This window comes from Lynx canadensis, chromosome C1 (assembly GCF_007474595.2).
Source record: "Lynx canadensis isolate LIC74 chromosome C1, mLynCan4.pri.v2, whole genome shotgun sequence".
In the NCBI taxonomy this organism is placed as follows: Eukaryota; Metazoa; Chordata; class Mammalia; order Carnivora; family Felidae; genus Lynx; species Lynx canadensis.
This window is the reverse complement of record NC_044310.1, coordinates 4,080,648-4,107,930: the sequence shown is the minus strand read 5'-3', so window position 1 is coordinate 4,107,930 and position 27,283 is coordinate 4,080,648. Positions and strand designations below refer to the sequence as shown.

Here is a 27,283-nt window from a genome sequence, read left to right as displayed (position 1 = left end):
GCAGATGACCAGAGCCTGGCGGAGGAAAAGGGACTGCGCTGTCAGAACCCCAACTGCATGGACAAGGGGCGGGCAGCCAAGGTAGGGAGGCTGGAGGGCCTGGGTTGCCGGGGGCAGAGAGGACAGGGCTCCAACCCTCTCTCTATTCAGGCATGGATACCCACAGTGTCCTCTGGGTTCAAGGGTGGGCAGGGCCGCGGGGCGGCTTGTTTAAGAGACCAAGGGGCCGCCCTTGGCTCAGAAACAGCAAAATGGAGGGGACTTCTGTAAGAACAGGGGGCAGGGGTACACCGAAGCCCTTTCCTGCACTGCAGTCCTTGTGGCCACCCTGAGGTGACAGGAGCTGTGGCCCCATGTCACAGATGAGGAAGCTGAGACCCAGGAAGAGAAAGGACGCCCCGCCCCCCCCCTCCCCCCCCCCCAGCTCAGGCTGTGCTCCAGTGCCCAGCTGGCCCCCTTCCTGGAGCACTGGATCACTCTTCAGGCCTGGGCATGGGTCAGGGACACTTTGGGACTTGGTGAGAGTGAGGGTGCCATGGGAATGACAGAGGGAAGAAGGGACAAATTGGTCCTGAAGCGCCAGGCCTTGGGAGCCAGCAGCAGGGCAGAACAAGAGGGAGAATGATAAATATCGTCGCCGGGCACCTCTGTCCATTATGCGCCGGGCTTTGTGCCACATGCTCTCTGTGCCTTATGTGCTGTTTGTGGCAGCTCTGTTGGGCCGGCCTGCGTGCCCCCTTTTCCAGATGAAGATACCAAGGTTCAGAGAGGTCCTGTGACTTGGCTCAGGCCCCACAGCTCATGAGAGACCAAGCCAGGGCTCAAACCCAAGCGTGGCCCCTTCCAGCACGCATTTGAGTGACCATGGTAATGACTGCCAGCTCTTACTGTGTCAAGCTGGGGAGCTGGGGACTCGCTGTCTCCTCCTTCTGGCCTTCTGAGATCTGTCCTGTCATTATTTATAGATGAGGAAACTGAGGCTCAGGGAGCTAATGGCTCACCCAAGGACACATGGCCAGGATATAGTAGAGCTGGGATTCGAACCCAGAGCCCAGCTCTGTGTAATGTCAGAACCTGTGTTCCTAACCACCGTGTAGCTCAGCTCTGCCAGCTGCAGGAAATTAAAAATGCCCCCCTCCCCCCCCCCCCCCCCCAGCTCCCTCTCCCACCCCCCTCCGCCCAGACACATGCTCATACATTCTGCACAGGAAGACCAGGTTAGAAGGAACAAGGAGGACTGTTCTGGGGGCGGAGACAGGAGGGGGAGGCTTTCAGTTGCCGTGGTCACCGGGCAGGGGGGTGGCTGTGATGTCAGACACAATCTGCTGGCACGGATGGTGCCTGGCATTGGGGCTCTGGTGTTGGCTGGTTGCCTCTTTCCCAGATGGGGGCTCCTGGCAACAAACTGGCCTCAGCTACCCCCAACGTACATCCTGCCAGGGGCCTGCAGAGCCCTGGGGCCCCTCCTTGGGTAGTTGCTCCTGGGGCAAGTCCCCGAGCTGCTGCAGGCAGGGGCAAAGGTAGGAGGGCTCGGACCACGTAGAGGTGAGGCCTGTGAGTTGAGAGCTGGTCTCAGCAAGTGGGGGCCCTCTGCAGCCTCCCGGTCCTAGCTCCAGCCCATCCCCGGCCTGCCTGGAACTCGGCATGACTGCCATGGGCCAGAGGGTCACCCAGACTGCCGTGGGAGACACGAGGCCCTGGCACTCGTAGGACCCACTTTAGGACAAATGGCACAGACTCACTTTGGGGCCAAGGATGCCTGAGTGATCAGAGAGGCAGGGGGGCCAGTCTTGCCAAGGGGTCGAGCAGGCTAAAGCAGAGAGCGAGAGAAGAGGCAAATGACATCCTGCTTTGCTGAGGAAGGGGAACAAAGAATGTCCTTGATGGTGACAATCACCACCACCGACCAAACGCACTTGTGCCCTAGGTGGGGTGTCGGGCCCTGATGCTTGTGTCACTGAACCCTCGAGAGCTCAGGAGGAAAGTGTTATTCTCGCATGACGTGAGGGAAATGAGGCTCAGAGAGGAAAGAGCTTTTGCCCACCTTGCACAGCATGGCCGGCAGAGCTGTTTCCGGAGGGGGATCAAGGGCCTCATTCTTGTTCCTCCCCAGCCACGCTCAGAAGGCCAGCAGGATAGGACTAGCTTTTTATTTATTTATTTATTTATTTATTTATTTATTTAATTTTATTTTATTTTTAAATTTTTTTGATGTTTTTATTTATTTCTGAGACAGAGAGACAGAGCATGAGCAGGGGAGGGGCAGAGAGAGAGGGAGACACAGAATCCGAAGCAGGCTCCAGGCTCTGAGTTATTGGCACAGAGCCCGACGTGGGGCTCGAACTCACGAGCTGTGAGATCATGACCTGAGCTGAAGTCGGACGCCCAACCAACTGAGCCACCCAGGTGCCCCAGGACTAGCTTTTTAAAGGAGATGATGTCATTCATTCGTTCACCAAATGAGCTTGTAGCGTCTGCTGTGCAGGGCCCACTTCTAGGCCCAGGACCTCCTGGAGCGGACATCCTAGGAGGGGAGAAGTCAGCACTTGGGTTTGACAAGCCTGTCTCCAGGCTTTTTAAATTTCAGCCTGTCGTGGGTGCTGGGGCTTCTGAGATAAAGCAGCTGCCCCGCGCCTACCTCCTGCCCTGGAGGTTCCGGGGCACAGGCTCCTGGAGGAGGCTGCTGGCGTCCTGAGGAAAGAGGAGGTGTGGAGATGGAGGGAAGCTGAGTGAGCAGAGGGGCAGGAGCCCCCCGAAGTCGGGGCCTCGGAGATCACAGGAGAGAAGTTGTACCCCTGCCCCTGCTCTGGATGAGGATGTGTAGAGTGGCTCCAAGGTCAAAGCCTACTCCTTTCCAGCTGTGTGACCCTGGGCAAGTCACTATACCTCTCTGATCTCCGTTTCTTCATCTGCAGACTGAGGCTTCTTGAGTTGTAGGTAGGATTAAACAGGGCTCAGATGTGAAGTGCTTGGCGTGGAGCGTGGCATGATGTAGGTTCAAGAGAATGCTAGCTGTTCGTCCACCATGGAAGGGGAGAGAAACCCCTAGGCACCTCCCCAGATTCCAGCCCAGACCCCAGCCAACCCCACCCAGCATGGCAAATGTTTATGGCACATCTGTCCTGTCCCCAGGGCAGGTGGAGCTTGGAGTCTTGGGAGGGGTGGAGATGAAGGGAGTGTTTGTTCCCTCTCTCAAGGGGGGCCTGGTGATGATATAGTGGGTATCCAGCCCTCCTGCAGAGTAACCACAGGACAGGTGGTGTCCGGACTCCCCAACTCCTCGCCGGGCCCCCTTGAGCTGGGTGATCTGGTCAAAGTCTGCAGGGCACTCCAGGTCACAAGGGGACACGGTGGAGGGCTTTCGCTGGCCCAGGGGACATTGGACCATCACTTCAGAGGGAACTGAAGACTCAAGGGTATTTATCCTGGAGATGGGACCCTCAGGGCATCATTCTCAAAGGTGATGCTTCTAGCAGCCACCACTCATGTATTCAGCACCTACTGTGTGCCAGGCCCTGCTTTCTGTGCCTCCCCAAAGGGACCTCCTCTTGTCCTCTCACCCTCCCTATGCCATAGGGACCACCCCATCTCCACATGAGCGATAGGATCCCATGAAGCAGGGGGGTAAGTGACTCACCAAGGCAAGGCCAGGACTTAAACCAGATCTGTCTGTCCTCAGAGCCTCCCATTTCTAAGGAGCTATCAGGAGGAAAGGGAGGTGACTTTTTCTGCTTGGCTCCAAGGGCCCAGGCAGGATGGGAAGTTTCCAACAGCTGAAGCTGCTTCCCAGTGTACGGGTTGTGAGCACCCCATTCCTAGAAGTATTCAAGCAGAGTGGACGTTGGATTTGATGACCTTAGAGTTCCCTGCCGGTTTAACAACAGGTTGTGAGGTGGCAGGGATGAGTCAGGGGGAGGTGTGTCTAGGGGAGTGGTGGCCAGCTGAAGACCGGCGGACACAGGGCAGAGGAAGGGGCGGATTTGAGATCCTTGTGGGGAAAGAATGGGCAGGATGTAGTGAATAATGGGAGAGGGAGTCACCTATTCTCCAGGGTGGTGCTCTGGGAGTGAGAGGTGGGAGGCCAGGGTGCCCTTGAGAATGGCCAGATTCTGGGGATTTCTGGGGGTGACTTTTAGATGCTGGTCAGCTGTAGGCAGGTGGCAGTCCAGTCTGCAGCTGGAGGAAGCGGCAGAACCAGAGTAGCAGGGCAAACGGAAGTCCTGGGCTTTGGCTAAGTCATTCTGGGGGCAGCGGGTGACGGCATGGGGCGCCAGGCCCAGGAGGCAGGGACAGAGGACCCACCATGTGTGATGTGGCCAAGATGAGCCGTCCCGGAGTGGACCCAGCCCCAGTGAGGTCAGTGCTGCCAAAGAGGGCAGAGCCTGCTAGGAAAGAGAACCGGCAGCCTAGAGGCCTTGGCCTGGTGACGGGCTTGTGGGAGGGGGTTCTAGGTTTGGAAAAACGCTGGTGGGCCTGAGCCCAAGATCGGCCCCACGCCCACCCCGTAGTGATAATTAGGGAAGGGGGTTGGTGTGCTGGGGCCAGTTCCTCTCGCAGTACTCCTGTATCCTCGCCGGTATCCTCGTGCACTCCCCGCAACCCCCGTGCCCAGCGCGGAGTTATTCTGAACTTAGGCAGCCGGGAGAGGGAAGCTGGGAAGCACCAAAGGGCCGAATGCCCCCCTTTTCAGCCATGCCAGGCACGGGCTAGGGAAAAGGAGGGGGCACAGAGATAGGCGGGCCCGTTTCTCAGGCGCCGTGGACGGCACAGTTCAGAATCCAGCGGAAGCGAGCCTGGCTTGGGGCGATGCCCGGCCGGGCTCGGCCTGCGGGTCTCTGCGCCTGGACCCCCCGGGGCCTCCATCTCTCAGGCCGGGACTGCTTCCCGCCGCGGGCCCTCGCCGGGGACCGGCGACCTCCCGTCTTCAAGCCCAGGTTAAAGCCTAGGGACTTGGAACTTCCCGCACATTTGTGAAGAGCCAGCCCCCTCGGGGACAGTGACGACCCCTCCCTCCCGGCCCCTAGATTACCCCCCAGCGCCGGCCGCGCTTCCTTCCCGGGCTCCCCGCGCTCCCCCTCGCCAGCCGGGCGCGCCGATGGTACGTCCCGGCCCGCCCAGGTGGTAGCGCCCGCGCCGGCCTACCGTAATTCCCCTACGTCCCGCGCCCCACGCCGGCTCAGAGCCGACTGAGCCCGCCCCGCGGCTCCGGTCCCCCTGGCTCTGCGCGCCCCTCGGGGCTTTGGCAGCCTTGGCCCGAGCCCCAGCCACAGGGGAGGAGACCCATGTCCCTAAGGTGAGTCTCAAGGGGAAGCTGGGGACGAGATGGGGCTGGGATCGGGACGGCTGTGGTTCCGGCGTCCAGGACTCCCCCCGAATTAATGGACAGAACTGGGAGTAAAGGGACCGACGCAGTCCCGGGGCTGCGGGGGGGGGGGGCGGTGGGTATCGATGGGCTCCACTGGCTCTACCTCCATTTACTTGAGGGTGGAATGGGCTCAAGCTCCCGCCCCCACCCCAGTGATTCTAGGGTGGGGTTGGCTCGGCGCTAGGGCAGTGTGGAGCCAATGGGGACCCCTCTCCGGTGTGAGGATTGTTGACTGGGCGAGAGGATCCTGGAGTGGGGCTTGGCGCGGGGTGGCTGGGAGGCTCGGGCGACCCTGCCCAATCTGGGCGTCCGAGAGTTGGTCCGAGGCGGAAAGTCGTTTCGAGGCCGGCAGGGGGCGCGCGAGTCTGAGCCTCAGGCAGTCTGGGCCGGCCGGGACACGATTGGGGGAGGGGAGAGGGAGAAGACCCATGAACCTGGAGAGGCCTTGGCTTGCCTTGATGAAAGACGAAGAAATGGAGACCGAGGGGGTCCTGGGCCCTACAGATTCCCCAGTAACCTTCCCCAGGTTTGTGGGGCGTAGGAGGATTTTACTGTTCTTCTGCCCCTTGGCCAGGGTCCAGGCACATATTAAGGCCCAGGAGCCATCCCTAGGTAGAATATTCTAGAGAACTGGCCAGTGCCCTCTTTGCACAGATGGGCAAGGGCAGGGGTAGGTGGGACCCAGAAGCAGGTCTTCTGTAGCGCAGGCATGTGCCTTCTTCCTCATTCCCTCCCAGGGAGACTTTTATACAGTGCTGGAGAGAGAGGTATCAGGAGAAGGCACTGGCTTCGATGCTGGCATCTGGGGCTCCAGGACCTGGCACATTCGTGCAGGGACTGGGCAGGAGGTGAGGTTCACTGACCACAGCCTCTGCCTCCGTCCCTAAAACTGGGTCCCAGCTGGACTGCTCCCTGGGGTGGTAGGGGCCTTGCGGACTTCTGGGGCCCACGTGGTTAGCCGGGCCTGCAGAGAGGTTCCCTGCATCCATCCAGCACAGGGCAGGGCCTCAGGGCAGGCTCTGCCTCCAGGTGGGCCCCAGAATCCAAGGACAAGGGGTGAGGCCCAGGCCTAGGGGAAGGGAGGGGCTGGGTGGGCTGTTTGGAGAGCAGCCTGGCAGAGTTGGCCCCACCCTGGCCGACCTGCTCAAACATGCAGCCTCCACCCTTGGATTTCCAAGGAGCTAGATGGGGCCTTGGGGCCAGTAGGCTCCCAGGGGAGCTCAGCCCGAATGGGGAGCCCCTGGGCAGTGGTGTCCCTCTAGCCAAGGTGTTCCAGGCTGGTTGTTGTGGGCAGAACATGGAGCTGGCCCCAGATCTATGGTCTCTCCTCCTAGACAGGGAGCTCCTCTGTCTCACCAAAGACCAGGCCGGGTCCCCCACCTGCTGTGGGGGTGGACTGCCCACAGTCCCCTGCTTTTCTGGGTTTGGGAGATGGTGCTGCGGCGGGGGAGCGGAAGGGGGGCTTCTGCCTTGGAGACTCCATTATTCATCAGCCCCAGCATCTGGTTTCTGGGTATCAGTTTCAACAAGCCAGTCCTGACTCATGAGCCTGGAGCTGGGGCTGGGCTGGAGAGGGGCCCCCTCCCCAGGGAGCCAGGGCCGAGGACTTCTTTGTCCTGGGCATGGGCTATTTCAGCTCCCTCCTCTAGAGGAAGTGGGGACCCAGGAGACTGCTGAGGCCTTCTCCCTCTCCTGGTGCGAGGGCCAGGGGCTCCTTTCCTCCCCTGACTCTGCAGCTTCCTTGACCCTCCTTCCCGCTCGGCCCTGGGGCACTAGGGCCCTGGCCTTCTGAGGAGCAGGCCCTCTGCCGTGGCTGGAGGAAGCAAGCAGCAGCATGACTGGGGAATGGCCAGGGCCTGGTCACTCAGGTGACCTCTGGTGACCTACCTGGCCCAGCCCCCGAGGTTTCTGCTTGATGTGACCTGCTAACCCCAGGCCAGTAGGATCCCCCTGAACTGGCTTTGGGACCTGCCCTGTTCCCAAGCCGGTAGGACTCAAGGCCCTGCTGTTAAACCACCACTTAGCTGGTCTCCATGCCCCCCACCCTGCCTGAGGCCCCTGGATAGTGGTCCAAAGCACAGGCATTCTTCTGTTTCCCCACTTTGCACCCGGGGCAAGCCACTTAACTTTTCCAAGCCTCGGTGTCCCCATCTGTTAAGTGGAGATGGTAACCGTGCCTCTTCCTTTGAGAGTAGTGAACAGGATACTGGCACAGGCCTGGCATTTGGGAGCGCTCAGCTGTCAGCCTGTAGGGCAGCAAGAACAGAGAATTTGTGGTAGAAACCACCGCCCAGGCCAGCAGGCCCGAGGTCACGTTTGCTAGCAAAAAGAAGCAATCCTACGGTCAGGCAGTGGGGAGGGTTTTGTCGACCACTGGCAGCAGGAAGGGACACCCTGGCAGAGATCTTCCCTGCCCTCGTGGCCTTCTCTGGCATGAAGACCCTTCCTCTGCTTTCATCCATTGTTCTCCTAGTCTACACTGAGCACCTGCTGGGTGGAGGGCACCGTGTGGGCCAGACAGCTAAGGACCCCGGCCTCTGGAGAGGATATTCAAGTGGGGAGGGGTGGTCATCAAGAAGTGAACAAGGAAGTCAAACAGTTTCAGGTAGTTTTAAATGCTTAGGAGGAAAGAGTTTAGTTCAAGAGGATTGGAAGTGAGGCATGTAAGGGACTACTTATTTTGAGAGGCGGTTAAAGCCTTGTTGAGGAGGTGGCATTGAAGCCGGGATCCAGTGCCAGCCGTGGCAAGATCAGGGGCACAGGGTTCCAGACAGAGAACACAGAGGTGCGGGTGCTGAGCTTGGTGAGTCGTGGGGATGGACGAGGCAGGCTAGCATGGAGACCACCACGAGGGACCTGCCGGGAGGTGAGGTCGGGGCTAGCCATGTTGGGATTTTATTCCAAATTCCTGGAAGGTTTTAAGGGAGGAGCGAGGTATTTGGGTTTTAGTTTTCAAAAGATCTATCTGCCTGTGGTGTGGACAGTGGATGGCTTGGGCTTTGGGAGTGGAGGTGGTCCTTGAAACCTCCTGATTGGAGTAAACTGCTGCCTCCTCAGAGCCATCTTCAGAGACCCTGCCCTGTCTCCCCCCCCCCCCCCATGGAGGAGGAGCTGTGTAGGGGATGGGTAGGGTGATGACATCATGTCCCCCCTGCAGCACCAGAGGTACTGAGATGGGGTCCCAAGGAGGCCATTCCAGAACAACAGAGTCAGGACTGGGTTTCAGTCCTGCCTGTGGACTTTTGAGCCACTCCATGGTAGTGCCCGCCCCCCACCTCTTGGGAGTGAGTGTAATCTACAGCGGGGACCCCACCATCACCACCCCCCCCCCCAATCCTGGTCCCTCTAATCTAGTGCTCTGAAGAGCGCCTCCCTGGCCGTGGGGCAGGTGGAAGGGACCCAGACCCAGCCTAGAGCAGCAGAGATCTGGGGGGAAAGCCGAGTTGGGCTCCCAGGTTTTCCCGATGCTCCGTCTCACCCAACTCCCGGGGGCTCCGGAAGATCTACCATCACTGCCCTTTGCACCCACGTGCCTGCCTATCGCCTGCCGCCTCCACCAGTGGTCGCCTGGAGCCCTCCGCTCCTCTGCCTCCATCGCTGGCCTGGGCAGTGGGAGCAGGGTCCCCCCAGGCCCAGGCTCTGAGGCTGGGCTCTCCAGCACTGTGCGCCGGCGCCAGGGTGACGCTCCGGAGGGGCTCTGAGCGCTGGATGTGTGGCCCGGCCAGTTGGAGGTCAGAGCAGAGACAGGTGTCCCCGTTCTGCCCCCCACCCCCTTCTGCCACCAGCTTTCGGAGGGCTCCCTTGGGAGAGGGAGAAAGGGTCCCGGAGCTGAGGTTCTGAGGCGGGGTCTCCGGGACTGAAAGGAGGGGCCTTTGGGCCCCAGACGTCGGCGTTGGGGGTGGGGTGGAGGGCCGGGCGGAGCGGGGCGCCCGCGGGGCTGGGCGGGGGGTCGGAGCTCCGCAGCCGGGGCGGGCCCGGCCCGGGCGCCCTCGTCCTGGGAGCTCCCCGAGGCCCAGAGCAGGTCCGACGGGGACGCCCGAGCCCCGAACCTTTGCGCCGGGGGGCGGGGCTGGGGTCGCAGCGGAGCCGCCCCGGGATGGCCGAGGCGGGCGGGGGCCCCGGGGTCCCGGCGCGCCCGGCCGGGGGCGGGCGCGGCCGCACAATGGCAGGAAGCGGAGCCCCGCGCTTTGTCCGGCGGGCGGCGCAGACCGCCGCTTCCTCCGGCCGCCATGGGGACGGGCCCCGGCGTCTCCGGGCGCCGCGCGGCCTCCAGGCCGGGCCCCGGGCTGCCCTGTCCGGCGGAGGGTCGCGCCCGCGACGGCGAAGGCCAGGTACGGGGTGTGGGCGGCGGGGCGGGGGTGCGCGCGACGGCCCGCCCCTGGGGATGTTTCCCCACCCTGCGACCGAAGGGCCCCGGGCGGCGAGGTGGCCCGCCAGCCCTTAGCCTTTTGTGTCTGGGGCTGCCTCCCGACTCACCTGTGGGTGCCAGGCCCTGCGCTGGGGCCCCAGCTCCCTGTCCTTCCTCCGTCCGGGCCCTGCCCACCCTCCCCCCATCCCCGCTCCAGCCTCTGGCTGGTGTGTGAGTGGGGAAGTCTGACTTCTGGTGCCCATCCCCACCGTGCTCCCCAACGGGCCCCCTCTGTTATTCGTAAAGCTGGGGTCCATTCGCTGTCTTTGGAGGTGCTGGGTGATCCGGCTGTTCCATCCGGTGGGCTCTCCTCTCGGTGGGTTGAGTCCCGGGAACTTTTTTCCTTGGACCCTGCTGCCCCTCCCCCACTGGCAGGGGTGGTGCCGCGCTCTCAGAGGGTGGCCGTGGTGGGCAACAAGGAGGTGGAGAATAGGCACCTCGGTCTGAGAGAAGGTCCAAGAGTCTGGCTTTGGGAAGGGGCTGCCCTGTTTTAGCGCAGGGGAGACCCTCGCTCCCAGAGGGAGCTGCGGACATCCAGCAGTTTGGGGATGGAGGTTCGAGAAGGGGTGGGGGAGCAGAGTCAGAGCAAGGGGCCTCTGCCCACCCCAGTCTGAGCCTCCCAGTTGGGCTTGTGGTTCTCTCTGGGGGCTCCTGGAAGCCGTCATCAACCAGACTCGTTGAATTAAGTAAAGGAACACCCACCTGGTTCAGATCCTGGGCCTGACCCTCACATGCCCCTGCTGTCCCTGAGCCTGGGGGCTGCTGGGGGGACGGAAGCAGAAGAGGTCACCACGGTGGAGGGGCGCTGGCTCCCGTCACCATTAGCAGTGGTAGTAGTTACGGGTAGTAACGGGAGGAGGAGCGGTGGTGGTGTTCACCCAGAGCCCAGCACAGAGCTGGGAAGTGAATCCTCCTGAGCGCCTCAGGGAGACCAGTGCCTCCACAGGGCGGGCGCCTAGTAGGTGCTCAATAAATGTTTGTGGAATGCTGAATCTGCTATCGGGAGTGACTCTGTGTACAATCTGCCGCCCGTACGTTAGATTGGTTTAAAAACAGGATTGTGGCAGAGAGCCAGGGACTCGGGCTGGAGGGGTCCCAGAGGCCCTCCGCAGGACCCTTCGAACCTAGCATGGCCCCTGCCATGTCACCTCCCACCCCCTATGAGACTAGGGCCTGGGTAACCCGCAGGTCCGCAGTCCCACCGCTCTGTGCCTGGGCGCCAGCAAAATGAAGCCAGCGGGGAAATCACAAGAGGCCTGGAAGGGGTGGGAGGGGCCATCTGTGCCAGGCCGGCTGCCAGGCTGGATGCAGAGGCGGGGGATGGCCGCCTGGCTGGCAGACCGCGGGGCTCCTCGGGAAGAAGGGGCTGAAGTGGGGTGGGTGCCTTGCCCGGAGTCATTGTCAAGAGGAGATGCTTGCAGCTGGTGGGGGGGGGGGGGGGGGGGGGGGGGGGGGGGGGGGGGGTCCAGAATCTGCAAAGCCAGGGCTGATGTCTGTCAGCCGGGCAGGCAGAGCCATGGCGGAGGATAGCGGTTTTCACACTGTTCGGGAGTAGGTGAAGTGAAGGTAGAAACAGCTGCGCTGGCTGAGGGGCGCCCCTCACCCCTGCCCAAAACCCCACGGACACACCTGAAGACCGCTGAGAAGGGTGTGGGAGTTGGGCGCATGTGGCGCTCAGGCTGCCTTCGGGAGTCTGGGCCATCGTGTCCACGCCCCGCCGCTCACCCAGGACCCAGCCCTCGAAACGTTAGACCCCCTGGAGCCAGCCAGAGGAGTCCCCAGTCTGCCCCCTGCTGGCTGTCGTTTCTCTGCCCACGTTTTTGGGTGTTCTTGTTTTGTGTTGTTTTGTTTTCTCTCCTCTCTGACCGAGGCCTAGGAGGACACAGGAGCCCAAACAGGCAGCATCAAACTATGACTGCTTCCCTCTTCTCTCTATAGCACTCCCCCACCGGCTGCCCGACTGCTGCCCCCGGGCCGGCTTCCCCCCGCTCCTCTCTCCCTTCTTAGCCACCCAAGAGATAGACGGCATGAATATGCTGGACATCTAGGCGCTGGAGCTACACACGCTGGGTTCAAGTCCCGGCTCCGCTGGCTGTGTGACGCCCAACAAGTTACTCGAAACCTCCCTGAGTCCCACTTTCCTCCTCTGTAAAATAGGGGCAGTCGTAGCTCCTGCCTCCTCGGGTGAGGGGCCCTCTGTGCGGCCCCAGGCACACGGTGACCCCGAGTTACAGCGATCAGACTTGTTCTTCCTCCCTTTGATTACTTTCTCTGCTGTCTGTCCTCACCCTGTCTGTCACCTTGAAAATCTCTGATGGGGCTCTCCCCAGACAAAACTCTTCCGTGACCCTGCATCACCCTGATTAGTAGACCGAACAAGTATTCACTGAGTGGCTAGGACCTGACCTAGGGCAGTGAGTCGGACAGACTAAAATCACTGTCCTTGCAGGGCTGGCGAGCTGGAGAGGCACCAAAGTGAAACATGCTGGTCCACCGCGGAAAGGACACCGAGGGGACAGAGAGTGTGGAGCGGCATTGACTTTAAAGCGTTGTTGTTGTTTTTTAAGTTTATTTATTTATTTTTGAGAGAGAGAGAGAGAGAGAGAGAGTGCAAGAGCATTCCAGCCGAGGGACTGGCAGATGGTCAGGGCTCGGAGGCAGCGAGTCGGGGTCGCCAGGGGGCGGTGGGTGGAGCAGGGTGAGCCAGGACAGGAGGGCAGGGCAGGAGGGCCCCTGCAGTCACCATACGGGACTGTGCCCTTTCCTGGAGTGAGATGGGAAGCCGTCGAGGGTTCTGAGGAGGTGAATGTGACTCCTGGTTGAACAGGGGCCACTCTGGCTGCTCACGGAGATGATGCTCAGGGCAGGTGGAAGCAGGGAGACCGGTTATGAGGTCACTGTTGGAATCCCACTGGGAGGTGACCGGGACGGCCACCAGGGGGCAGCAGTGGGCTAATGAGCCTGGCCGGGTTGAAGCCACAGCTATTGAAGGGAGAGCCGCAAGCGTCGTCCCATCGTCCCATCGACTGGATGGGGGTGTAACAGAACGGTCAGAGGTGACCCCAGGGATTTGGGCCTAATGTATTCATTCCCTGGAGCTGCGGTGACAGTGAACCCCGATTGCGTGGGAAGTTTATTCTCCACATACGGAGAGCCACACAGTGTAGTCTAAGCCGGTTGCCTCGTTCCCACGTGTCCCTGTTTCTGTCTCTCCTCTTCTTGTGTGAGGACCCCAGTCACAGGATTACCCCATACGCCACTTGGTGACAGACTCCAGCATGACCTCATCTTAACTAAAGGCATCTGCAATAACCCTATTTCTAAATAAGGTCACATCCTGAGGGACCCGGGGTTAGGCCTTGACCTGTCTGAGGGACGCAATTCAGTCCATACTCCCACGCAGCTGGAAGGCACTGCCATTGACTGAGGTGCAGGGAGCTGCAGGGGGCAGTCCGGCCGCACACGAGAGGACGTGGGTAGTGGGAGGCGCTTCTCGGAACCCAAGGGGGGCATGGAGAAGGTTGGTCTGGTGTCCTAGGTGAGGACCTGACTGAAGATTTACCTCCGGGAGCCCCCGGCACGTAGGTGGCTTTTCGGGTCACGAGACTGGCTGAGTCCCCAGGGGTATGGGATGCGGATAAACGTGAGCAGGAGGCAGGCAAGGGAGCCGAAAGCTGCGGGGGAAGCCGCAGAACATGGGGTCCTGGGGCCCACGGAGGAGACGGTGTGCAAGAGACCACCTGTGGCAGTGCTGGGTCCTACGCGTGGACTTAGAAACATGGTGGGGGGGAGGGAGTGCTCCTGGGTGTTGGTTAAGTGTCCAACTTCAGCTCAGGTCATGATCTCACGGTGTGTGGGTTTGAGCCCCGCGTCAGGCTCTGCGCCTGCTTGGGATTCTCTCTCAATCTCTCTCTCTCTCTCCCCCCCCCCACCCCAAATAAATAAACTAAAAAAAAAAACCAAAAAAAAACAACAGTTATTAAAAAAAAGAAAACATGGTGGGGGCCCGAGATAGGAGAGGGTCTGAGAGAGAAGGGAAGAATTAGAAAATCTTCAGTTGCAACCGTCGTAGTCATGTTTGATTCAGGCAGACGTCACCAGTGGATGTGAAAACCCTGGAGTGTGAGACTGCCGGGAACAGATGTCTCGAAGTTATCTCCCCACGGGCTACTTATTCATTACAAAGGGAAAAAGGGTCTTTACGCGGTACCGCGAGGCCCCCAAGGGATCCAGCCGCACTGACGGGCGCACTGAGGAGGGCACAGTCCACTCTCTCGTGTCGTTGCCCCAAATGCTCAGCCTGAAACCATCCAAGGACCTCCAGAAAGATCCCCGTGGAGGGGCTTTCTCCCAGACTGCTGGCTTGAATGCTTCAAAAACGTCAGTGTGATGAAAGAAAAAACAAAAAGGACAGAGAACTCTTTCTTAAAGGGATAAACAGATACAAACGAACGCATGCGCGAATCTTGAATTGGCTCCCGTATGGGGAAAAAAGCTATAAAGGCCATTGTTCAGACAGAGGACCTTAGACGGATCATATACCAGCGTTCAGTTTCCCGAGGGTGCCCATTGTTTTGGGGGTTTGTAGGAGAACGCCCACGCCCTTCTGCGCCAGGGGAGAGGTAGGTGACAGAGAAGGCCAGTGTGACAAAATGTTCGCGACGGGGGAAGGTAGAAGGGTGTGTGGATGTCATTGTACCGTTCTTACAGTTTTCTGTAGGTTTGAAACATTTAAAAATGGAAAGCCAGGGAAAATAAGGTAACGAGTACTGGGAGGGAAAAGTAGGAAGTGGTCAGGATGGAGACCTGTTTCACCGGGCTTCGCAGAAAGGGAGCGGGGAAAAGGGAGCCGCAGATGGGAAAGAACCTGTCTTGAGCCAATAGACGGGGAGCCTGACACTATAGGGGAGGGGAGGGCTCGCTGGGAGGTGGCTGGGACCGGAGCACGAGCACGGTGACGCCCCCAGTGTGGGGCAAGCGGGTGGACGTGTTGGGCTGGGGTGGGGGCAGGGGACAAGGAAAGTAGGAAGTGGAGGGGTCAGAGGTAGGCTGTGGGAGCCGGAGGGCAGAGGAGAAAATGGGAAAGTTATCCACGGGGATGGGGGAGAACGTGTACAGGGTGATACGGTAAATACAGTAAATACTGGTGTGTGCGGGGGGGAAGGGTACTGCCTGATCACCCAGACTGCCAGCACCTGTCCCTAACTCCCCCAGAACCCCCTTCATCCCATGTGAGGTTGGCCGTGCAGGGGCCAGACAGGTCACAGAACTTAGAGCAGAGGGTCTGGAGGAGAGGACAGGAAGGGCTTGCCGGTTCCAACACTGAGCTGGCAGAAGCAGATGGCAGCGTTGAGCATTTTGGGGTGCCCTTCCTGCCTGCACCCCAGGAAGAGACCCTGGTAGCAACAGCCTCGTGGTTCCTTACAGGAAGTCTCCCCTCCACGATCTGTTCCTCGAGGGCAGGGGTCTGCTTTTCTCTGCACCCCTCAGAATGGAACCGCGGTGGAGTTTGGGAAAGGTCTGCAGAGTGACTTCGTCAGCACAGGGCACCCTGTGGGGAACGGACGGTTGGAAGATGAGCAGCCCTCGGACGGACCACAACCCCACTTGTGCACTGCAGCGGTCGGGCCACAGGCCCGCCTGCCTGACCCTCTGTGGGGGCCCGGCCCGACCCACCTTTCCCTCCTTCCCCACAAGGTATGCCACCACGCTGACTGCCAGCAGCTGCACCGCCGGGGGCCCCTCAGCCTCTGCGAGGCCTGTGACAGCAAGTTCCACAGCGCCATGCATTATGATGGGCACGTCCGCTTTGACCTGCCTCCCCGAGGTGAGCGTGGGTAGGGACTCCAGCTGGGCGCATAGGGTTCCCAGAGCAGCTCTGAACGCCCTGTTTAGGGGCACGGTGTCTTGGTGGCTGTTGGAGCTGTGACGGGCCATCAGAAGGACAAGAGTTGGGGCGCCTGGGTGGCTCAGTTGGTTAAGCGGCCGACTTGACTCAGGTCATGACCTCACGGTCTGTGAGTTCGAGCCCCGCATCGGGCTCTGTGCTGATGGCTCAGAGCCTGGCGCCTGCTTCGGATTCTGTGCGTCCCTCTCTCTCCACACCTCTCCTGCTCGCACTCTCTCTCTCCCTCTCTAAAATAAATAAACATAAGAGGAAGAAGAACAAGAGTTAACTGTAAATCATGAAACCCAAGTACGTTGTGGCTCCTTCTGTGCTACAAGTTTTTAAACAAGAGAAAAGGTTGGGGGACTGTGCCCCATGTTGAGAGCAGGCCTGTCTCTTCCGGGTTCTGGGTCCTTGTTGTTGGGTCTGCACATCCCATACCTGCTCCTGCCTTTCGCCCCGGGCCAGCATGGAAAAGGCCCCTTTCTTTTCCTCGGGGTAGGGGACTGCTGGGCAAATCCTCCAGCCAGGCTGCTGGCGAGCAGGGGCCGTGGGGGTGGGTGTGGGCAGGTCAGAAGGAGCTTGTGGAAAGGAACCAGAAACCCTCCTGCTGAGTGGGGACCTGGCCCAGGCCCAGCACCAACTGGCTGTGCTGGGGTGACTTACAGGCATCTGAGCCTGGCCAGAAATGCCAACCCTGTGTCTCCATTTCTAGCTGGTCAGATGGACAGAAGGACTCTCCCCCTCTGCCAAGGCCCCCCGGGACTCCGGGTGTGCTCACAGTGGTGGGGGGGTTGTGTGGAGAGGAGGCCTGAGAGAAGGAGCCATAGACTTTGGTTCTTTCCTGCAACAATCCCAGAGGCAGAGCTTCCTTATCCCCATTTTATAGAAGGGTAAACTGAGGCCACAGGTTTGGGGGCAGGGCATCACCTGGGGTGTCATCCCAGGGTGCTTGTGTCATTTTGAGTCTAGGGATGGATGGGTGATCCGCAGTGACTGAGCCCCTCTCTGCACAGACCTGAAGGGCCCTAGTTTGTTGGGGGTGGGGGGTTCCCAGGACTGGTAGCAGGCTAAGAAGGCAGCCAGGGAGGGAATAGGCATGACCTTTCCTCCCACTTTACCCCAAAGGCTCTGTTCTGGCCAGAAACGTGTCTACCCGGTCATGCCCCCCACGCACCAGCCCTGCAGCGGACTTGGAGGAGGAAGAGGAAAGCTCTCTGGATGGCAAAGGGTAGGTGGGCAAAGCGGACACCTGAGGGATCCCAAGGCTGGATCTCAGATCAGAGATCCAGGGACAAGAGGCTTCAGAACACCCGACTGGAGACCCCTCCATGTCCCTGTGGATGCCCTGATTCCTGGAGGAAGCTGCCCAGCCTGGGCCAGCCTCCAGCCTGGCGCAGGCAGACTCCTGTCCAGGTACCACTGGACAGCTCCTGGGTTGGCCACCAGAGGGCACTCAGCCCCTTGTGGGCCCTGGCCTGCCTGAGCTGCACCTGAGTTAGTTATCTGATCGCCTGGGGTGAGCAAAGAGTGGGCAGCCGGGGCCTGTTCACATCCCGCCCTGGTGAGGGCCTACCCGTGCCTCCAACCTCTGCCCTCTGTCCTGCAGGGACCGGAAGAGCACAGGCCTGAAACTCTCCAAGAAGGCAAGGAGGAGACACACAGATGTAAGGAGCCCCCGGGCTGTCAGGGGGGCTCCTGTCAGCCCTTGCCCTTCCTGGGCTCTTTCCTTTCCATCCCCAAGACTGGGCCTGTCTGCTCTGAGCTCCAGGACCAGGAACGGGGCCTGGAGTGAGTGGGTCCCTCCCTGCCCACCCTGCCCTGCCGCCCACTACTATCCACCTTAGCTGGATGGGAGATGCCACAGGAACACCTCCCCTGGGCAAGAGGGACACCGGGCACCTCCTTGGGACCGAGGCAGGCTGGGGAGATCCCCGGGTTCACTCCCATGCTGGGGTTCCCATCCTGCACCCTGGTAGGCGGGGAGGCGCCGAGACAAGGGGTGCAGAAGCTGAGACCCACACCCTTTCAGGACCCCAGCAAGGAGTGCTTCACCCTGAAGTTTGACCTGAATGTAGACATTGAGACAGAGATCGTACCAGCCATGAAGAAGAAGTCGCTGGGGTAGGGCTTGGTGGGGCCGAGGCAGGGGGAGTGGGGCCGGGGGTGCGGGTGGCTCCTTGCAGGCATAACTGTGTGTGTCTGTGTGGTGGCCGGTGAGCGAGCGGACCCACCCATGGATTCCAACACGTGTGCGCATGGCCCGGTTCCTGGATGTGGACCAGCATGTGACAGTGTCCACCCTGGTGGCAGACACGGAAGCGGGAGGGCGTGGGAGCACTGGCTTGTGTGTCGACCCATGTGGGAGCGTGCGAACCTCTGTAGGCAACTGTGTGTGCACGCACACCTGTATGTCCTCGTACCTGTGTGTGATCCTGCGGGTGGCTCCCTTTCCCACTGGTAAGGTGGGGTGGAGCTGGGGCTGGGCATAGGGTGGGGGTTCGTGTGCCTGTCCCCTAACAGCCACCCCTCCCACCCTGGGGCAGGGAGGTGCTGCTGCCGGTATTTGAAAGGAAGGGCATCACGCTGGGCAAGGTGGATATCTACCTGGACCAATCCAACACGCCCCTGTCCCTCACCTTTGAGGCCTACAGGTTCGGGGGACACTACCTGCGGGTCAAAGGTGAGCAGTTAACCTGGCAGGTGGGGTGGCTGGGGCCTGACTGGGCCTCCCGGAGATGGCTGCTTCTTCCCAGGCTCAGGTTCCCATTGGCCAGGCCCTGAGCTGGCTCGTTACCATACAGGTGTCTCTGCTGGGCCCTGGCAATGGGAGCTGGCAGGGCGGGGCCTCACGGGAGGGCAGCTAGGCCTTGGTTGGGATCCAGGAGAGAGAGGTCTTGGGTTCCCTTCTCCACCGGGCCTGGATGCTGAGGACTGCTCCTTGCCCCCTACTGCTGCCGCAGCCAAACCGGGGGACGAGGGGAAGGTGGAACAGGGAGTGAAGGACTCCAAATCCCTGAGTCTGCCAATCCTGCGGCCAGCCAGGGCCGGGCCCCCCTCCTTGGAGCGCGTGGAACCCCAGAGCCGCCGGGAGAGCCTGGATATCCTGGTGAGGGGCTGTGTCAGGGCTGGGGGCGGGGAGGGACCTTAGAGGGGAGGTCAGCTGGGCCCCTCACCTCTTGGGATTTAATTTCCCCTTCTGGAAAATAGGGGTGGCTCTGAGGACAGGGAGCCCCAAGATAACGGGTCTTGTCTCTGAGAGTCTGCTAGTGCCTGAGGAGTGTGTGTGTGTGTGTGTGTGTGTGTGTGTGTGTGTGTGTGTGTATCCATTTGGAGCTGTGCTTATAAGCTGTGCATCTAAGTGTGCCTGTGACTGTGTGGTGCTTGGGGCTGGGGGCTGGGCGGTGGTCCAGCTACACCTGTGCCTGGATCTTCAGCCCCCAGAGCATCTACGGGTCTTAGAAGAGGTGGCATCCCGGGGCGGGGGTGCAGAGACCCTCCCACGTCTCAGCTTCCCTGAGGTCCAGGAAACCCACCGTGGGGTAGGGGGGTGTGAGGGTCAGGGGGGCCCTGGCCTTGATCGCCCTCTCCCGGCCAGGCCCCTGGCCGCCGCCGAAAGAACATGTCGGAGTTCCTGGGGGAGACGAGCATCCCTGGGCAGGAGGCCCCCACGCCTTCCAGCTGCTCTCTGCCCAGTGGTAGCAGTGGTGGCAGCGACAGCTGGAAGAACCGGGCGGCCAGTCGCTTCAGTGGCTTCTTCAGCTCGGGCCCCAGCACCAGCGCTTTGGGCCGGGTATGTGGTCCCGTGGGCCCTGGGGCAGGGTGGCTGGCGGGCCCGTCCCCTGACCCCAGCTGTGGGTCTCCTTCCAGGAGGTAGACAGGATGGAGCAGCTGGAGGGCAAGCTGCACGCCTACAGCCTCTTCGGGCTGCCGCGGCTGCCCCGCAGGCTGCGCTTCGACCACGACTCGTGGGAGGAGGAGGGGGACGAGGAGGAGGAGGAGGAGGAGGAGGAGGAGGACGCCTGTCTGCGGCTGGAAGACAGCTGGCGGGAGCTCATTGATGGGCCCGAGGTGGGTACAGCCGCGGCCCTTCCTCCCTTCCCTTCAGGGAAAGGGGACACTTCCAAGGACCCAGTGACGAGGTGCTCTACAAGGTGTTCCCCACCAGGCTGTGGGGAAACTGAGGCGAGGAACATGCGGTGTGCCGCTTGGCTGTTTTAGTGGTGGAGGAGGGTGCAGAACTTGGGGGACCTCATGTTTCCACGGGGAAAAGGAGGTTGCCTGCAAGGTGGCTCACCCCCTCCCGGGTCATCCGGGCACACTCTGGGACTCCTGGCCAACCTCCTGCACTTCCCGCAGAAGCTGTCCCGGAGGCAGTGCCACCAGCAGGAGGCGGTGTGGGAGCTCCTGCACACAGAAGCCTCCTACATTAAGAAACTGAGGGTGATCACCAACGTGAGTGTGGGTCCGCACCCTGCCTCCCTGCCCCCCAGGGCCTCCCTCTGGGGGCCCCTGAACAGAGTTTGGGGCTTTGCAGAAGAACAGGGGAAAGAAAGCTTTGGGCAAGTTTGCCAAGTTAGCTGAGCACTAGGCTCACTCTTGCACTCGTTCATTCAGCCACTGTCTCTGAACACCTGCTGTGTGCCAGGTGCCCAGCAGCCCACACCCGGCCTGTGGAAGTGGAGTGTGAGTGTGTGTGTGTGTGTGTGTGTGTGTGTGTGTACTTCACCCTGGGGAGAGCACCTATCTTTGGCTTGGGGTTCAGGAAGAACTCCTTAGCTGAAACTTGGGGCCGAGCCAGGACAGAGCTGGAGGAGAGAGTTCCAGGTGTCACTGCAAGGCCAGTCTCCCAGAGCTTTCCCTCCAGGTGGGGACGAGGCAGGATGAACCCCCGGTGGGCCGTGGAGGTCGGGCCTTTTCTGAAGGGGTGAACCGTCTCTGTCCCAAGCTGCTTCAGGGCTTCCTGGGAGGGGTAAGGGGTAGAGGGGAGCCTAACAGCCTGGGGGCGGGGGGGCGTCGGGACTGGGACGCCCCCCCAGCTGCAGCGCCCCCTGCCCCCACAGCTGTTCCTCTGCTGCCTCCTGAACCTGCAAGAATCGGGGCTCCTGTGTGAGGTGAGGTGTGGCCCCCCGGGGGGCGGGGCCTGCCGCTGGGGGCGGGGCGGGGGCGGGACACAAGGATGGAGCCGGAGGGGCGGGGCCCGGCCGGGGGCGGGGCCGAGCGCACCTCCCGCCTCTTCAGGTGGAGGCCGAGCGCCTGTTCAGCAACATCCCCGAGATCGTGCGGCTGCACCGCGGACTGTGGGGCAGCGTGATGGTGCCGGTGCTGGAGAAGGCGCGGCGCACGCGGGCGCTGCTGCAGCCCGGGGACTTCCTCAGAGGCTTCAAGATGGTACGGGCCGGGCCGGACACGGGGGGGGGGCTGGGGGGGTACACCGCGGCAGGGCTAGGGCGCAGATCCCATCTGCCCACCACCCCGGCCTCCCCCCCGACCCTGGCGCCACGTGACCCCTAGTGGTCGGAGGCAAGGAATTCCGAGTCGGTCGCCCGGATTTGAACCCCACCTGGCCATCTGCCCTTTCTGTCTGGCGGAAGTTCAGCCTGGGGTGGTCGCGAAAGTGCGGTGAGGGAGGGCTCGTGAGGCTCCCGGCGCAGGACCTGGCCGCGGAGAGCGCGCAGTAACCGTGCCTGTTCCGTCCCGGGCCAGTTCGGCTCCCTCTTCAAGCCCTACATCCGATACTGCATGGAGGAGGAGGGCTGCATGGAGTACATGCGTGGCCTGCTGCGCGACAACGACCTCTTCCGGGCATACGTCACGGTGAGGAAGGGCCGGGGCGCAGGACAGTTGGGCCCACCGGGGCAGCAGGTGCACGGGGGGGGGGGGGGGGGGGGGTGGCGGGCGGCGGGCGTGGCCTGGGACCCGGGGGCAGGGCGCGCCCTGAGCCGAGTCCCCGCTTGCGCCGCAGTGGGCCGAGAAGCATCAGCAGTGCCAGCGGCTGAAGCTGAGCGACATGCTGGCCAAGCCCCACCAGCGGCTCACCAAGTACCCGCTGCTGCTCAAGTCTGTGTTGAGGAAGACCGACGAGCCGCGCGCCAAGGAGGCCGTCGTCACCATGGTAACCGGGGAGGCGCGCGGGGGGTCCCTCCGCAGCTCGCGGCCGCCCCCAGACCCTGGCCCTGAACCTGCCATCGCCTGCCCGCCCTGCAGATCGACTCGGTGGAGCGCTTCATCCACCACGTGAACGCGTGCATGCGGCAGCGGCAAGAGCGGCAGCGGCTGGCGGCCGTGGTGAGCCGCATCGACGCCTACGAGGTGGTGGAGGGCAGCAACGACGAGGTGGACAAGGTGGGAGGCTGCCTGTGCGGGGGACCCTGGCCCCGCGGGAATGGAGGAGGGGCCACCCTGGCAGACAGGCGCCTAGGCCGGGAATCTTTCACGCGGACTTCCAGCGGAGAAGGGGAGTCAGACCGTGACCTCCCTACACGTGCCCCCCCCGCCCCGCCCCCAATCACCAGCTCCTGAAGGAATTTCTGCATCTGGACCTGACAGCACCCATCCCTGGCGCCTCCCCCGAGGAGACACGACAGCTGCTGCTGGAGGGGAGCCTGAGGATGAAGGAGGGGAAGGACAGCAAGGTGAGTCTAGGGACCACCTCACGCCCGGGGCCCCTTCTGCACCCCCTCTTCCCCTGTGCGTTTGGACCACCCTTTCCTGGGGACCTTCTGGGCCCTATTTAGTGGTTCTCAGCTGCCCTGGCAGTTGGGTGGCAATTCAAGAAGGGATGACTTTGTGGTCACACGAGGGCTGATGATCTGCCTGCCGTTTACTCTTTACAGATAGGCAGCAACCACACAGCCCGTGGGGTGCTGGTCTTGCCCACTTGCTGGTGCCATGTGGGTTCCTGGTGGGAGGGAGGGGGCCCATTCCAAGAGCAGACCAGGAACAACCCGGAGCCTCGCTCCTGAGCTATTAATCCCAGGTGCTTAACCCAGAGCCTGCAAATTGTGGTTTTAAAATCACTTCCCTCTTTCTCTTTAATGTAAACCTTTTTTTTTTTTATAACTAAGGTACAGTTTATTGTAATAACACCTATAAACAAAAATAACAGACACATAGTATTGTTTTTGAGGACAAACTGAAATAATCTCTGAAAATACTTACAATCTAAACTACTACCATAGGAGATTCTAGAAAGTATAAAAATACACAAGCAGAAGTCCATTAGCCATCACAATGATATCATCACATGTCCTGTAGCCTCTGGAAAGCTCTGCTTTTTCACTTCTGAGGGGATCAAAGTGAAAAATACAAATAATATCTTAATATTATCATAAACATAATTTTTTTAAAGGAATTATTTGGTACACCTGAGTGGCTGAGTCGGTTGAGCGTCTGACTCTTGATTTCAGCTCAGATCTTGATCCCTGAGTTGTGAGATTGAGCCCTGCACGAGACTCTGTGCTGACCCTGGAGCTTGCTTGGGATCCTTTCTCTTCCTCTGCCCCTCCCTGTTTTCTCTCACGCAGGCACACACTTTTTCTCTAAAATAATAATTAATTAAAAAAAATAATTTGTTTTTATTACATTTCTTTATTTTTGAGAGGCAGAGAGAAATGGAGCGTGAGCGGGGGAGGGGCAGAGAGAAAGGGAGACACAGAATCCGAAGCAGGTTCCAGGCTCCGACCTGTTGGCCCAGAGCCCGATGCGGGGCTCGAACCCACAGACCACGAGATCATGACCTGAGCTGAAGTCGGACGCTCAACCGACTGAGCCACCCAGGCGCCCCTTAAAAAGAATAATTTTTATATTGTGGACTATCTAAAAGTGAACACTTTCAGCACTGCTGCCCTGGACCCCTTAATTGTTGGCTGACAGTCACTTAAGCCTCAAAATCTTCAGACATGCTTTGAACCACCCAAATGGAAGCAGTCTTTGAGCCTCGTTCGGTTATTCTCTATCATTTGAGAATATTACAATTTCTTGTGGTTTACCAATTTCTGGAATTATTTTTAAATTATAATGTAAACCTTTAGTTGAAAGAAATGACAAGTATGTTAGCTCCACCTTGCTCTTCGTCTTAATTGTATTCCCAGATTCATGGGGGGCAGGGAGCAGGGAAGGCGTTTGACCAAACCCGGGTGCCCCCAGCAACATCACCAAAGTGCAGGCAGGAAGGGGTCCAGCCCAGGAGAGGGCGTCGCGGCAGATAGGCTGAGGTCCCAAGACCCTGGCCCTGATCCCGGGCCTGGCCTGCTCCCCTTGCTCCCCCCACCCCCACTCCAGATGGACGTGTACTGCTTCCTCTTCACGGACCTATTCTTGGTGACCAAGGCGGTGAAGAAGGCCGAGAGGACCAAGGTCATCCGGCCGCCGCTGCTGGTGGACAAGATTGTGTGCCGGGAGCTTCGAGACCCCGGTGAGGAGGCCGGCCCTGCTCCCGGTGGGGTGGGGAGGGGGCCGTGATGGGCAGGGGCTGTGGTGCTAGCTGGCACTGATGGGAGCCCCTCCTCACCAGGCTCCTTTCTCCTCATCTACCTGAACGAGTTCCACAGCGCTGTGGGGGCCTACACGTTCCAGGCCAGCGGCCAGGCTCTGTGCCGTGGCTGGGTGGACGCCATTTACAACGCCCAGGTGAGAGCCGAGTGGTGGGCGGGTGGGTGGCCAGGGTGGCCCGTCGGGGGGAGCCGCTCACCACCCCCTCCCCCGCCTGCAGAACCAACTGCAGCAGCTGCGCACCCAGGAGCAGCCAGGCAGCCAGCCGCACCTGCAGAGCCTGGAAGAGGAGGAGGACGAAGAGGACGAGGACGAGGACGAGGAGGAAGCGGGGGAGAGTAGCGCTTCTGCCGCCAGCTCCCCCACCATCCTGCGCAGGAGCAGCAACAGTCTCAACTCCCAGCACTGGTATGCTCGCCCGGGGCCGCTCAGCGGGCTAGAGCAGGGCAGGTGCTGCGGCCCAGCCCTCCTGACCCCGAGCGGGGCCCTCTCGACCCCGAGCGGGGCCCTCCTGACCCCAGGGCCGCTGACACCGGGTAGGGCCCAGACTCCGCACCTTCCTCCGAATGGCTTCGTGCTGTGACCACAACATGAGGGAGAGGGCTCTGTCTCCCACCAGAGTCCCGGCGGGGATGGCAAAAGGTTTTGAACTTGAGCGCTGACTCTGATCCCCCAGTGCCAGCGGGGTGGAGCTGAGCGGAAGATTTTTTTTTTTTTTTTTTTTTAATGTTTGTTTATTCTTGAGAGAGAGAGAGAGAGAGAGAGCGTGAGCGAGCAAGTGGGGGAGAGGCAGAGAGAGATGAAGACAGAGAATCCCAAGCAGGCTCCGCACTGCCAGTGCAGAGCCTGACGTGGGGCTCAAACTCACGAGCCATGAGATCATGACCTCAGCCGAGATCAAGAGTCAGACGCTCAACCAACTGACCCACCCGGGCGCCCCTGAGCTGAGGATTGTTGCACTGTGTCCAGCTGGAGGGAGGAGTGTGATGGTGACAGACATCATTATGGTATCTGTGTTGTGGGCCCAGGGTTGGGAGCTCTGGCTCACGGGCCACATGCTTTTGCCATCTCTGAGCCTCAAGTCGGGAGGGCGGAGGCTGTGGACCTCTGCGTTGCCAAGCACTGGCTATACCAGGCCATCCGGGCTTCCTGAGGCTGGGCTGACTGTCCTCTCCCGGCCCCACAGTGCCTCAGATGGCTCCACGGAGACCCTGGCCATGGTTGTGGTGGAGCCTGGGGAGCCGCTGTCCTCCCCCGAGTTCGAGGGTGGCCCCTTCAGCTCCCAGTCGGACGAGACCTCTCTCAGCACCACTGCCTCATCTGTCACGCCCACCGGCGAGCTGCTGCCCCTGGGGCCCGTGGACGGCCGCTCCTGCTCCATGGACTCTGCCTACGGCACCCTCTCCCCCACCTCCCTGCAAGACTTTGTGGCCCCAGCCCCTGTGGTGGAGCCAGCGCCCCGGCCCCCAGAGTTACCACAGGCCCCTTCACCCCCACCCTCACCCCGTCTCCGCCGCCGCACCCCTGTCCAGCTGCTGCCCCGCCCGCCCCAGCTGCTCAAGTCCAAATCTGAGGCTAGCCTCCTCCAGCTGCTATCAGGGGCCACTGCCCGTGGAGCGCCCCCGGCCCCCAGCCGCAGTCTGTCAGAACTCTGCTTGGCCGCCACGGTCTCTGGCACGAGGACTCAGGGCTCCCCTCAGGAAGCCGGGCCCAGCTGGGTTCACCGGGGGGCACCTAGCCCTGGCAGTGGCCCCAAGCTGTCAGAGCTGGAGGGCAGAACCAGCTGCCCAGCTGGGGCGCCCGAAAGACCCACCGGGAGGAGCAGAGAGCTGTCCTTGGGGGCCTCACCCAGGGTGCAGCCCGAGCCCCACCCAGGGATCTCTGCCCAGCACCGGAAGCTGACGCTGGCCCAACTGTACCGAATCAGGACCACCCTGCTGCTTAACTCCACGCTCACTGCCTCGTGAGTGGCCTGGGGTAGAGGGCTTGTGGCCCAGTGTGTTGGCCTTGGGGGCGCTGAGCCCCGGGATGGGTAGGGGCGCTGTCATGGCTGGGAGCAGATGGCATTAGGAAGTGGGGATGGGAGAAGGGAGCCTGAGACCTGCTTCAGAGCTTGAATGGCAGGGTCTACAGTGGGTGGTGGGGAAGGGGCCTAAGGAGTCTGGTGGGGCAGGGAGGGTGACCAGGGCCCCCTCTGGAAGTGGCATCAGCCAAGGAAGGACTGTCTGTCCCTTCCCTTCTCTTGCAGGGAGGTCTGAGCAGAGGGAGGCCCCCGAGGGTGCCGCTGACCGAGAGACAGCAAACAGCATGCCTCCTGGGGCATCTGGGTCCCTGCTCCGGCTGCTGCCCGCACAGTAGCCAGAGCGCCGGGCAGGACCCCCGATTTGCACTTTGCCAGACTGGATGGAAGTGGAGGAGGGCTCAGCAGAGCTCCAGGCCCAGGCCGCAGTACTTCCTCAGGACTCCCCCCAAGGCCACCCCCACTAACCTGTCCACCCGACCCCCGCAGGGTCCCTTGTTCGCTGCTCCCTGAAGTCACCAGCTCCAATCCTGGGGTGGGCTCCAGGGCGGCCTTTCCCACCTCCACCCTCATCCGGCCCCAAACGGGATGTTTGCTCTCCTGTCCTTGCCTCCCTCTCCCCCAGGCCCACTGGCCACCCCAGGCTCGGGTTGGGCTCTGTGTAAAGTTGCATATTTATTGAGCTTTTGATTCTTTTATAAAGACTTGTATATACTACCAGAAGAAGTTCTTTGCTTTTGGAACCAGCCCCTTTCCTGACTCAGGTGCACTTGAGCCGGGGGGGCAGGGGCCTCTCACTCCTGTCGCCCTCTGTCTGTGGTAGGGCACCCCCGGAGGAGACTGTGGAGAAGCATTAGTGAATTAACAGGGCAGAGGTGACCAGACCAGCACCCCCAAGATCACCCCCCATCCCCTGCCTCAGCCACGAGGGCTACCCAGGAGCCCCCCATGAAGTTCTCCCTCCCACGAGGTGCCTCACGGGCCCTGCCCTGGGTGGTCCCCGTAAACTTCTGCCAGGGCGGGCGATGCATCTCAGGCTCTACTGAGAATGCCCGCTGGGACTCCCCTGCAGGGGCGGGGCCCCTGTACCCACACCCAGGCAGTACTGGG

General features: G+C 61.1%; 1 protein-coding gene across 2 annotated transcripts; it reads left to right on the top strand.

Moving 5' to 3' along the window:
- PLEKHG5 (pleckstrin homology and RhoGEF domain containing G5) lies at positions 1 to 26,890 on the top strand. 2 transcript variants are annotated; one of them, XM_032594186.1, is made up of 21 exons: positions 1 to 81; positions 15,471 to 15,600; positions 16,789 to 16,891; positions 17,270 to 17,327; positions 17,693 to 17,784; positions 18,207 to 18,343; positions 18,624 to 18,769; positions 19,259 to 19,453; positions 19,531 to 19,731; positions 20,020 to 20,115; positions 20,724 to 20,774; positions 20,902 to 21,051; positions 21,367 to 21,477; positions 21,626 to 21,775; positions 21,868 to 22,005; positions 22,176 to 22,295; positions 23,944 to 24,076; positions 24,176 to 24,291; positions 24,374 to 24,561; positions 25,340 to 26,116; positions 26,402 to 26,890. In XM_032594186.1, the coding sequence occupies exons 1-21, from the start codon at positions 58 to 60 to the stop codon at positions 26,409 to 26,411; spliced, it is 3,126 nt and encodes a 1,041-aa protein (XP_032450077.1). In that variant the 5' UTR covers positions 1 to 57; the 3' UTR covers positions 26,412 to 26,890. The 2 variants fall into 2 exon arrangements, with proteins under 2 accessions (XP_032450077.1, XP_032450078.1); XM_032594187.1 differs by lacking the exon at positions 26,402 to 26,890 and having other exon boundaries at positions 25,340 to 26,120.
- The last annotated feature ends 393 nt before the right edge of the window (positions 26,891 to 27,283 follow it).

Bases quoted from the DNA above. Each gene is read 5' to 3' on its own strand.
- PLEKHG5 (XM_032594186.1), top strand. From the start codon at position 58: ATGGACAAGGGGCGGGCAGCCAAG. The intron at 17,785-18,206 runs GTAGGGCTTGGT...ACCCTGGGGCAG, and splicing joins ATGAAGAAGAAGTCGCTGGG to GGAGGTGCTGCTGCCGGTAT. The intron at 19,732-20,019 runs GTGGGTACAGCC...CACTTCCCGCAG, and splicing joins AGCTCATTGATGGGCCCGAG to AAGCTGTCCCGGAGGCAGTG.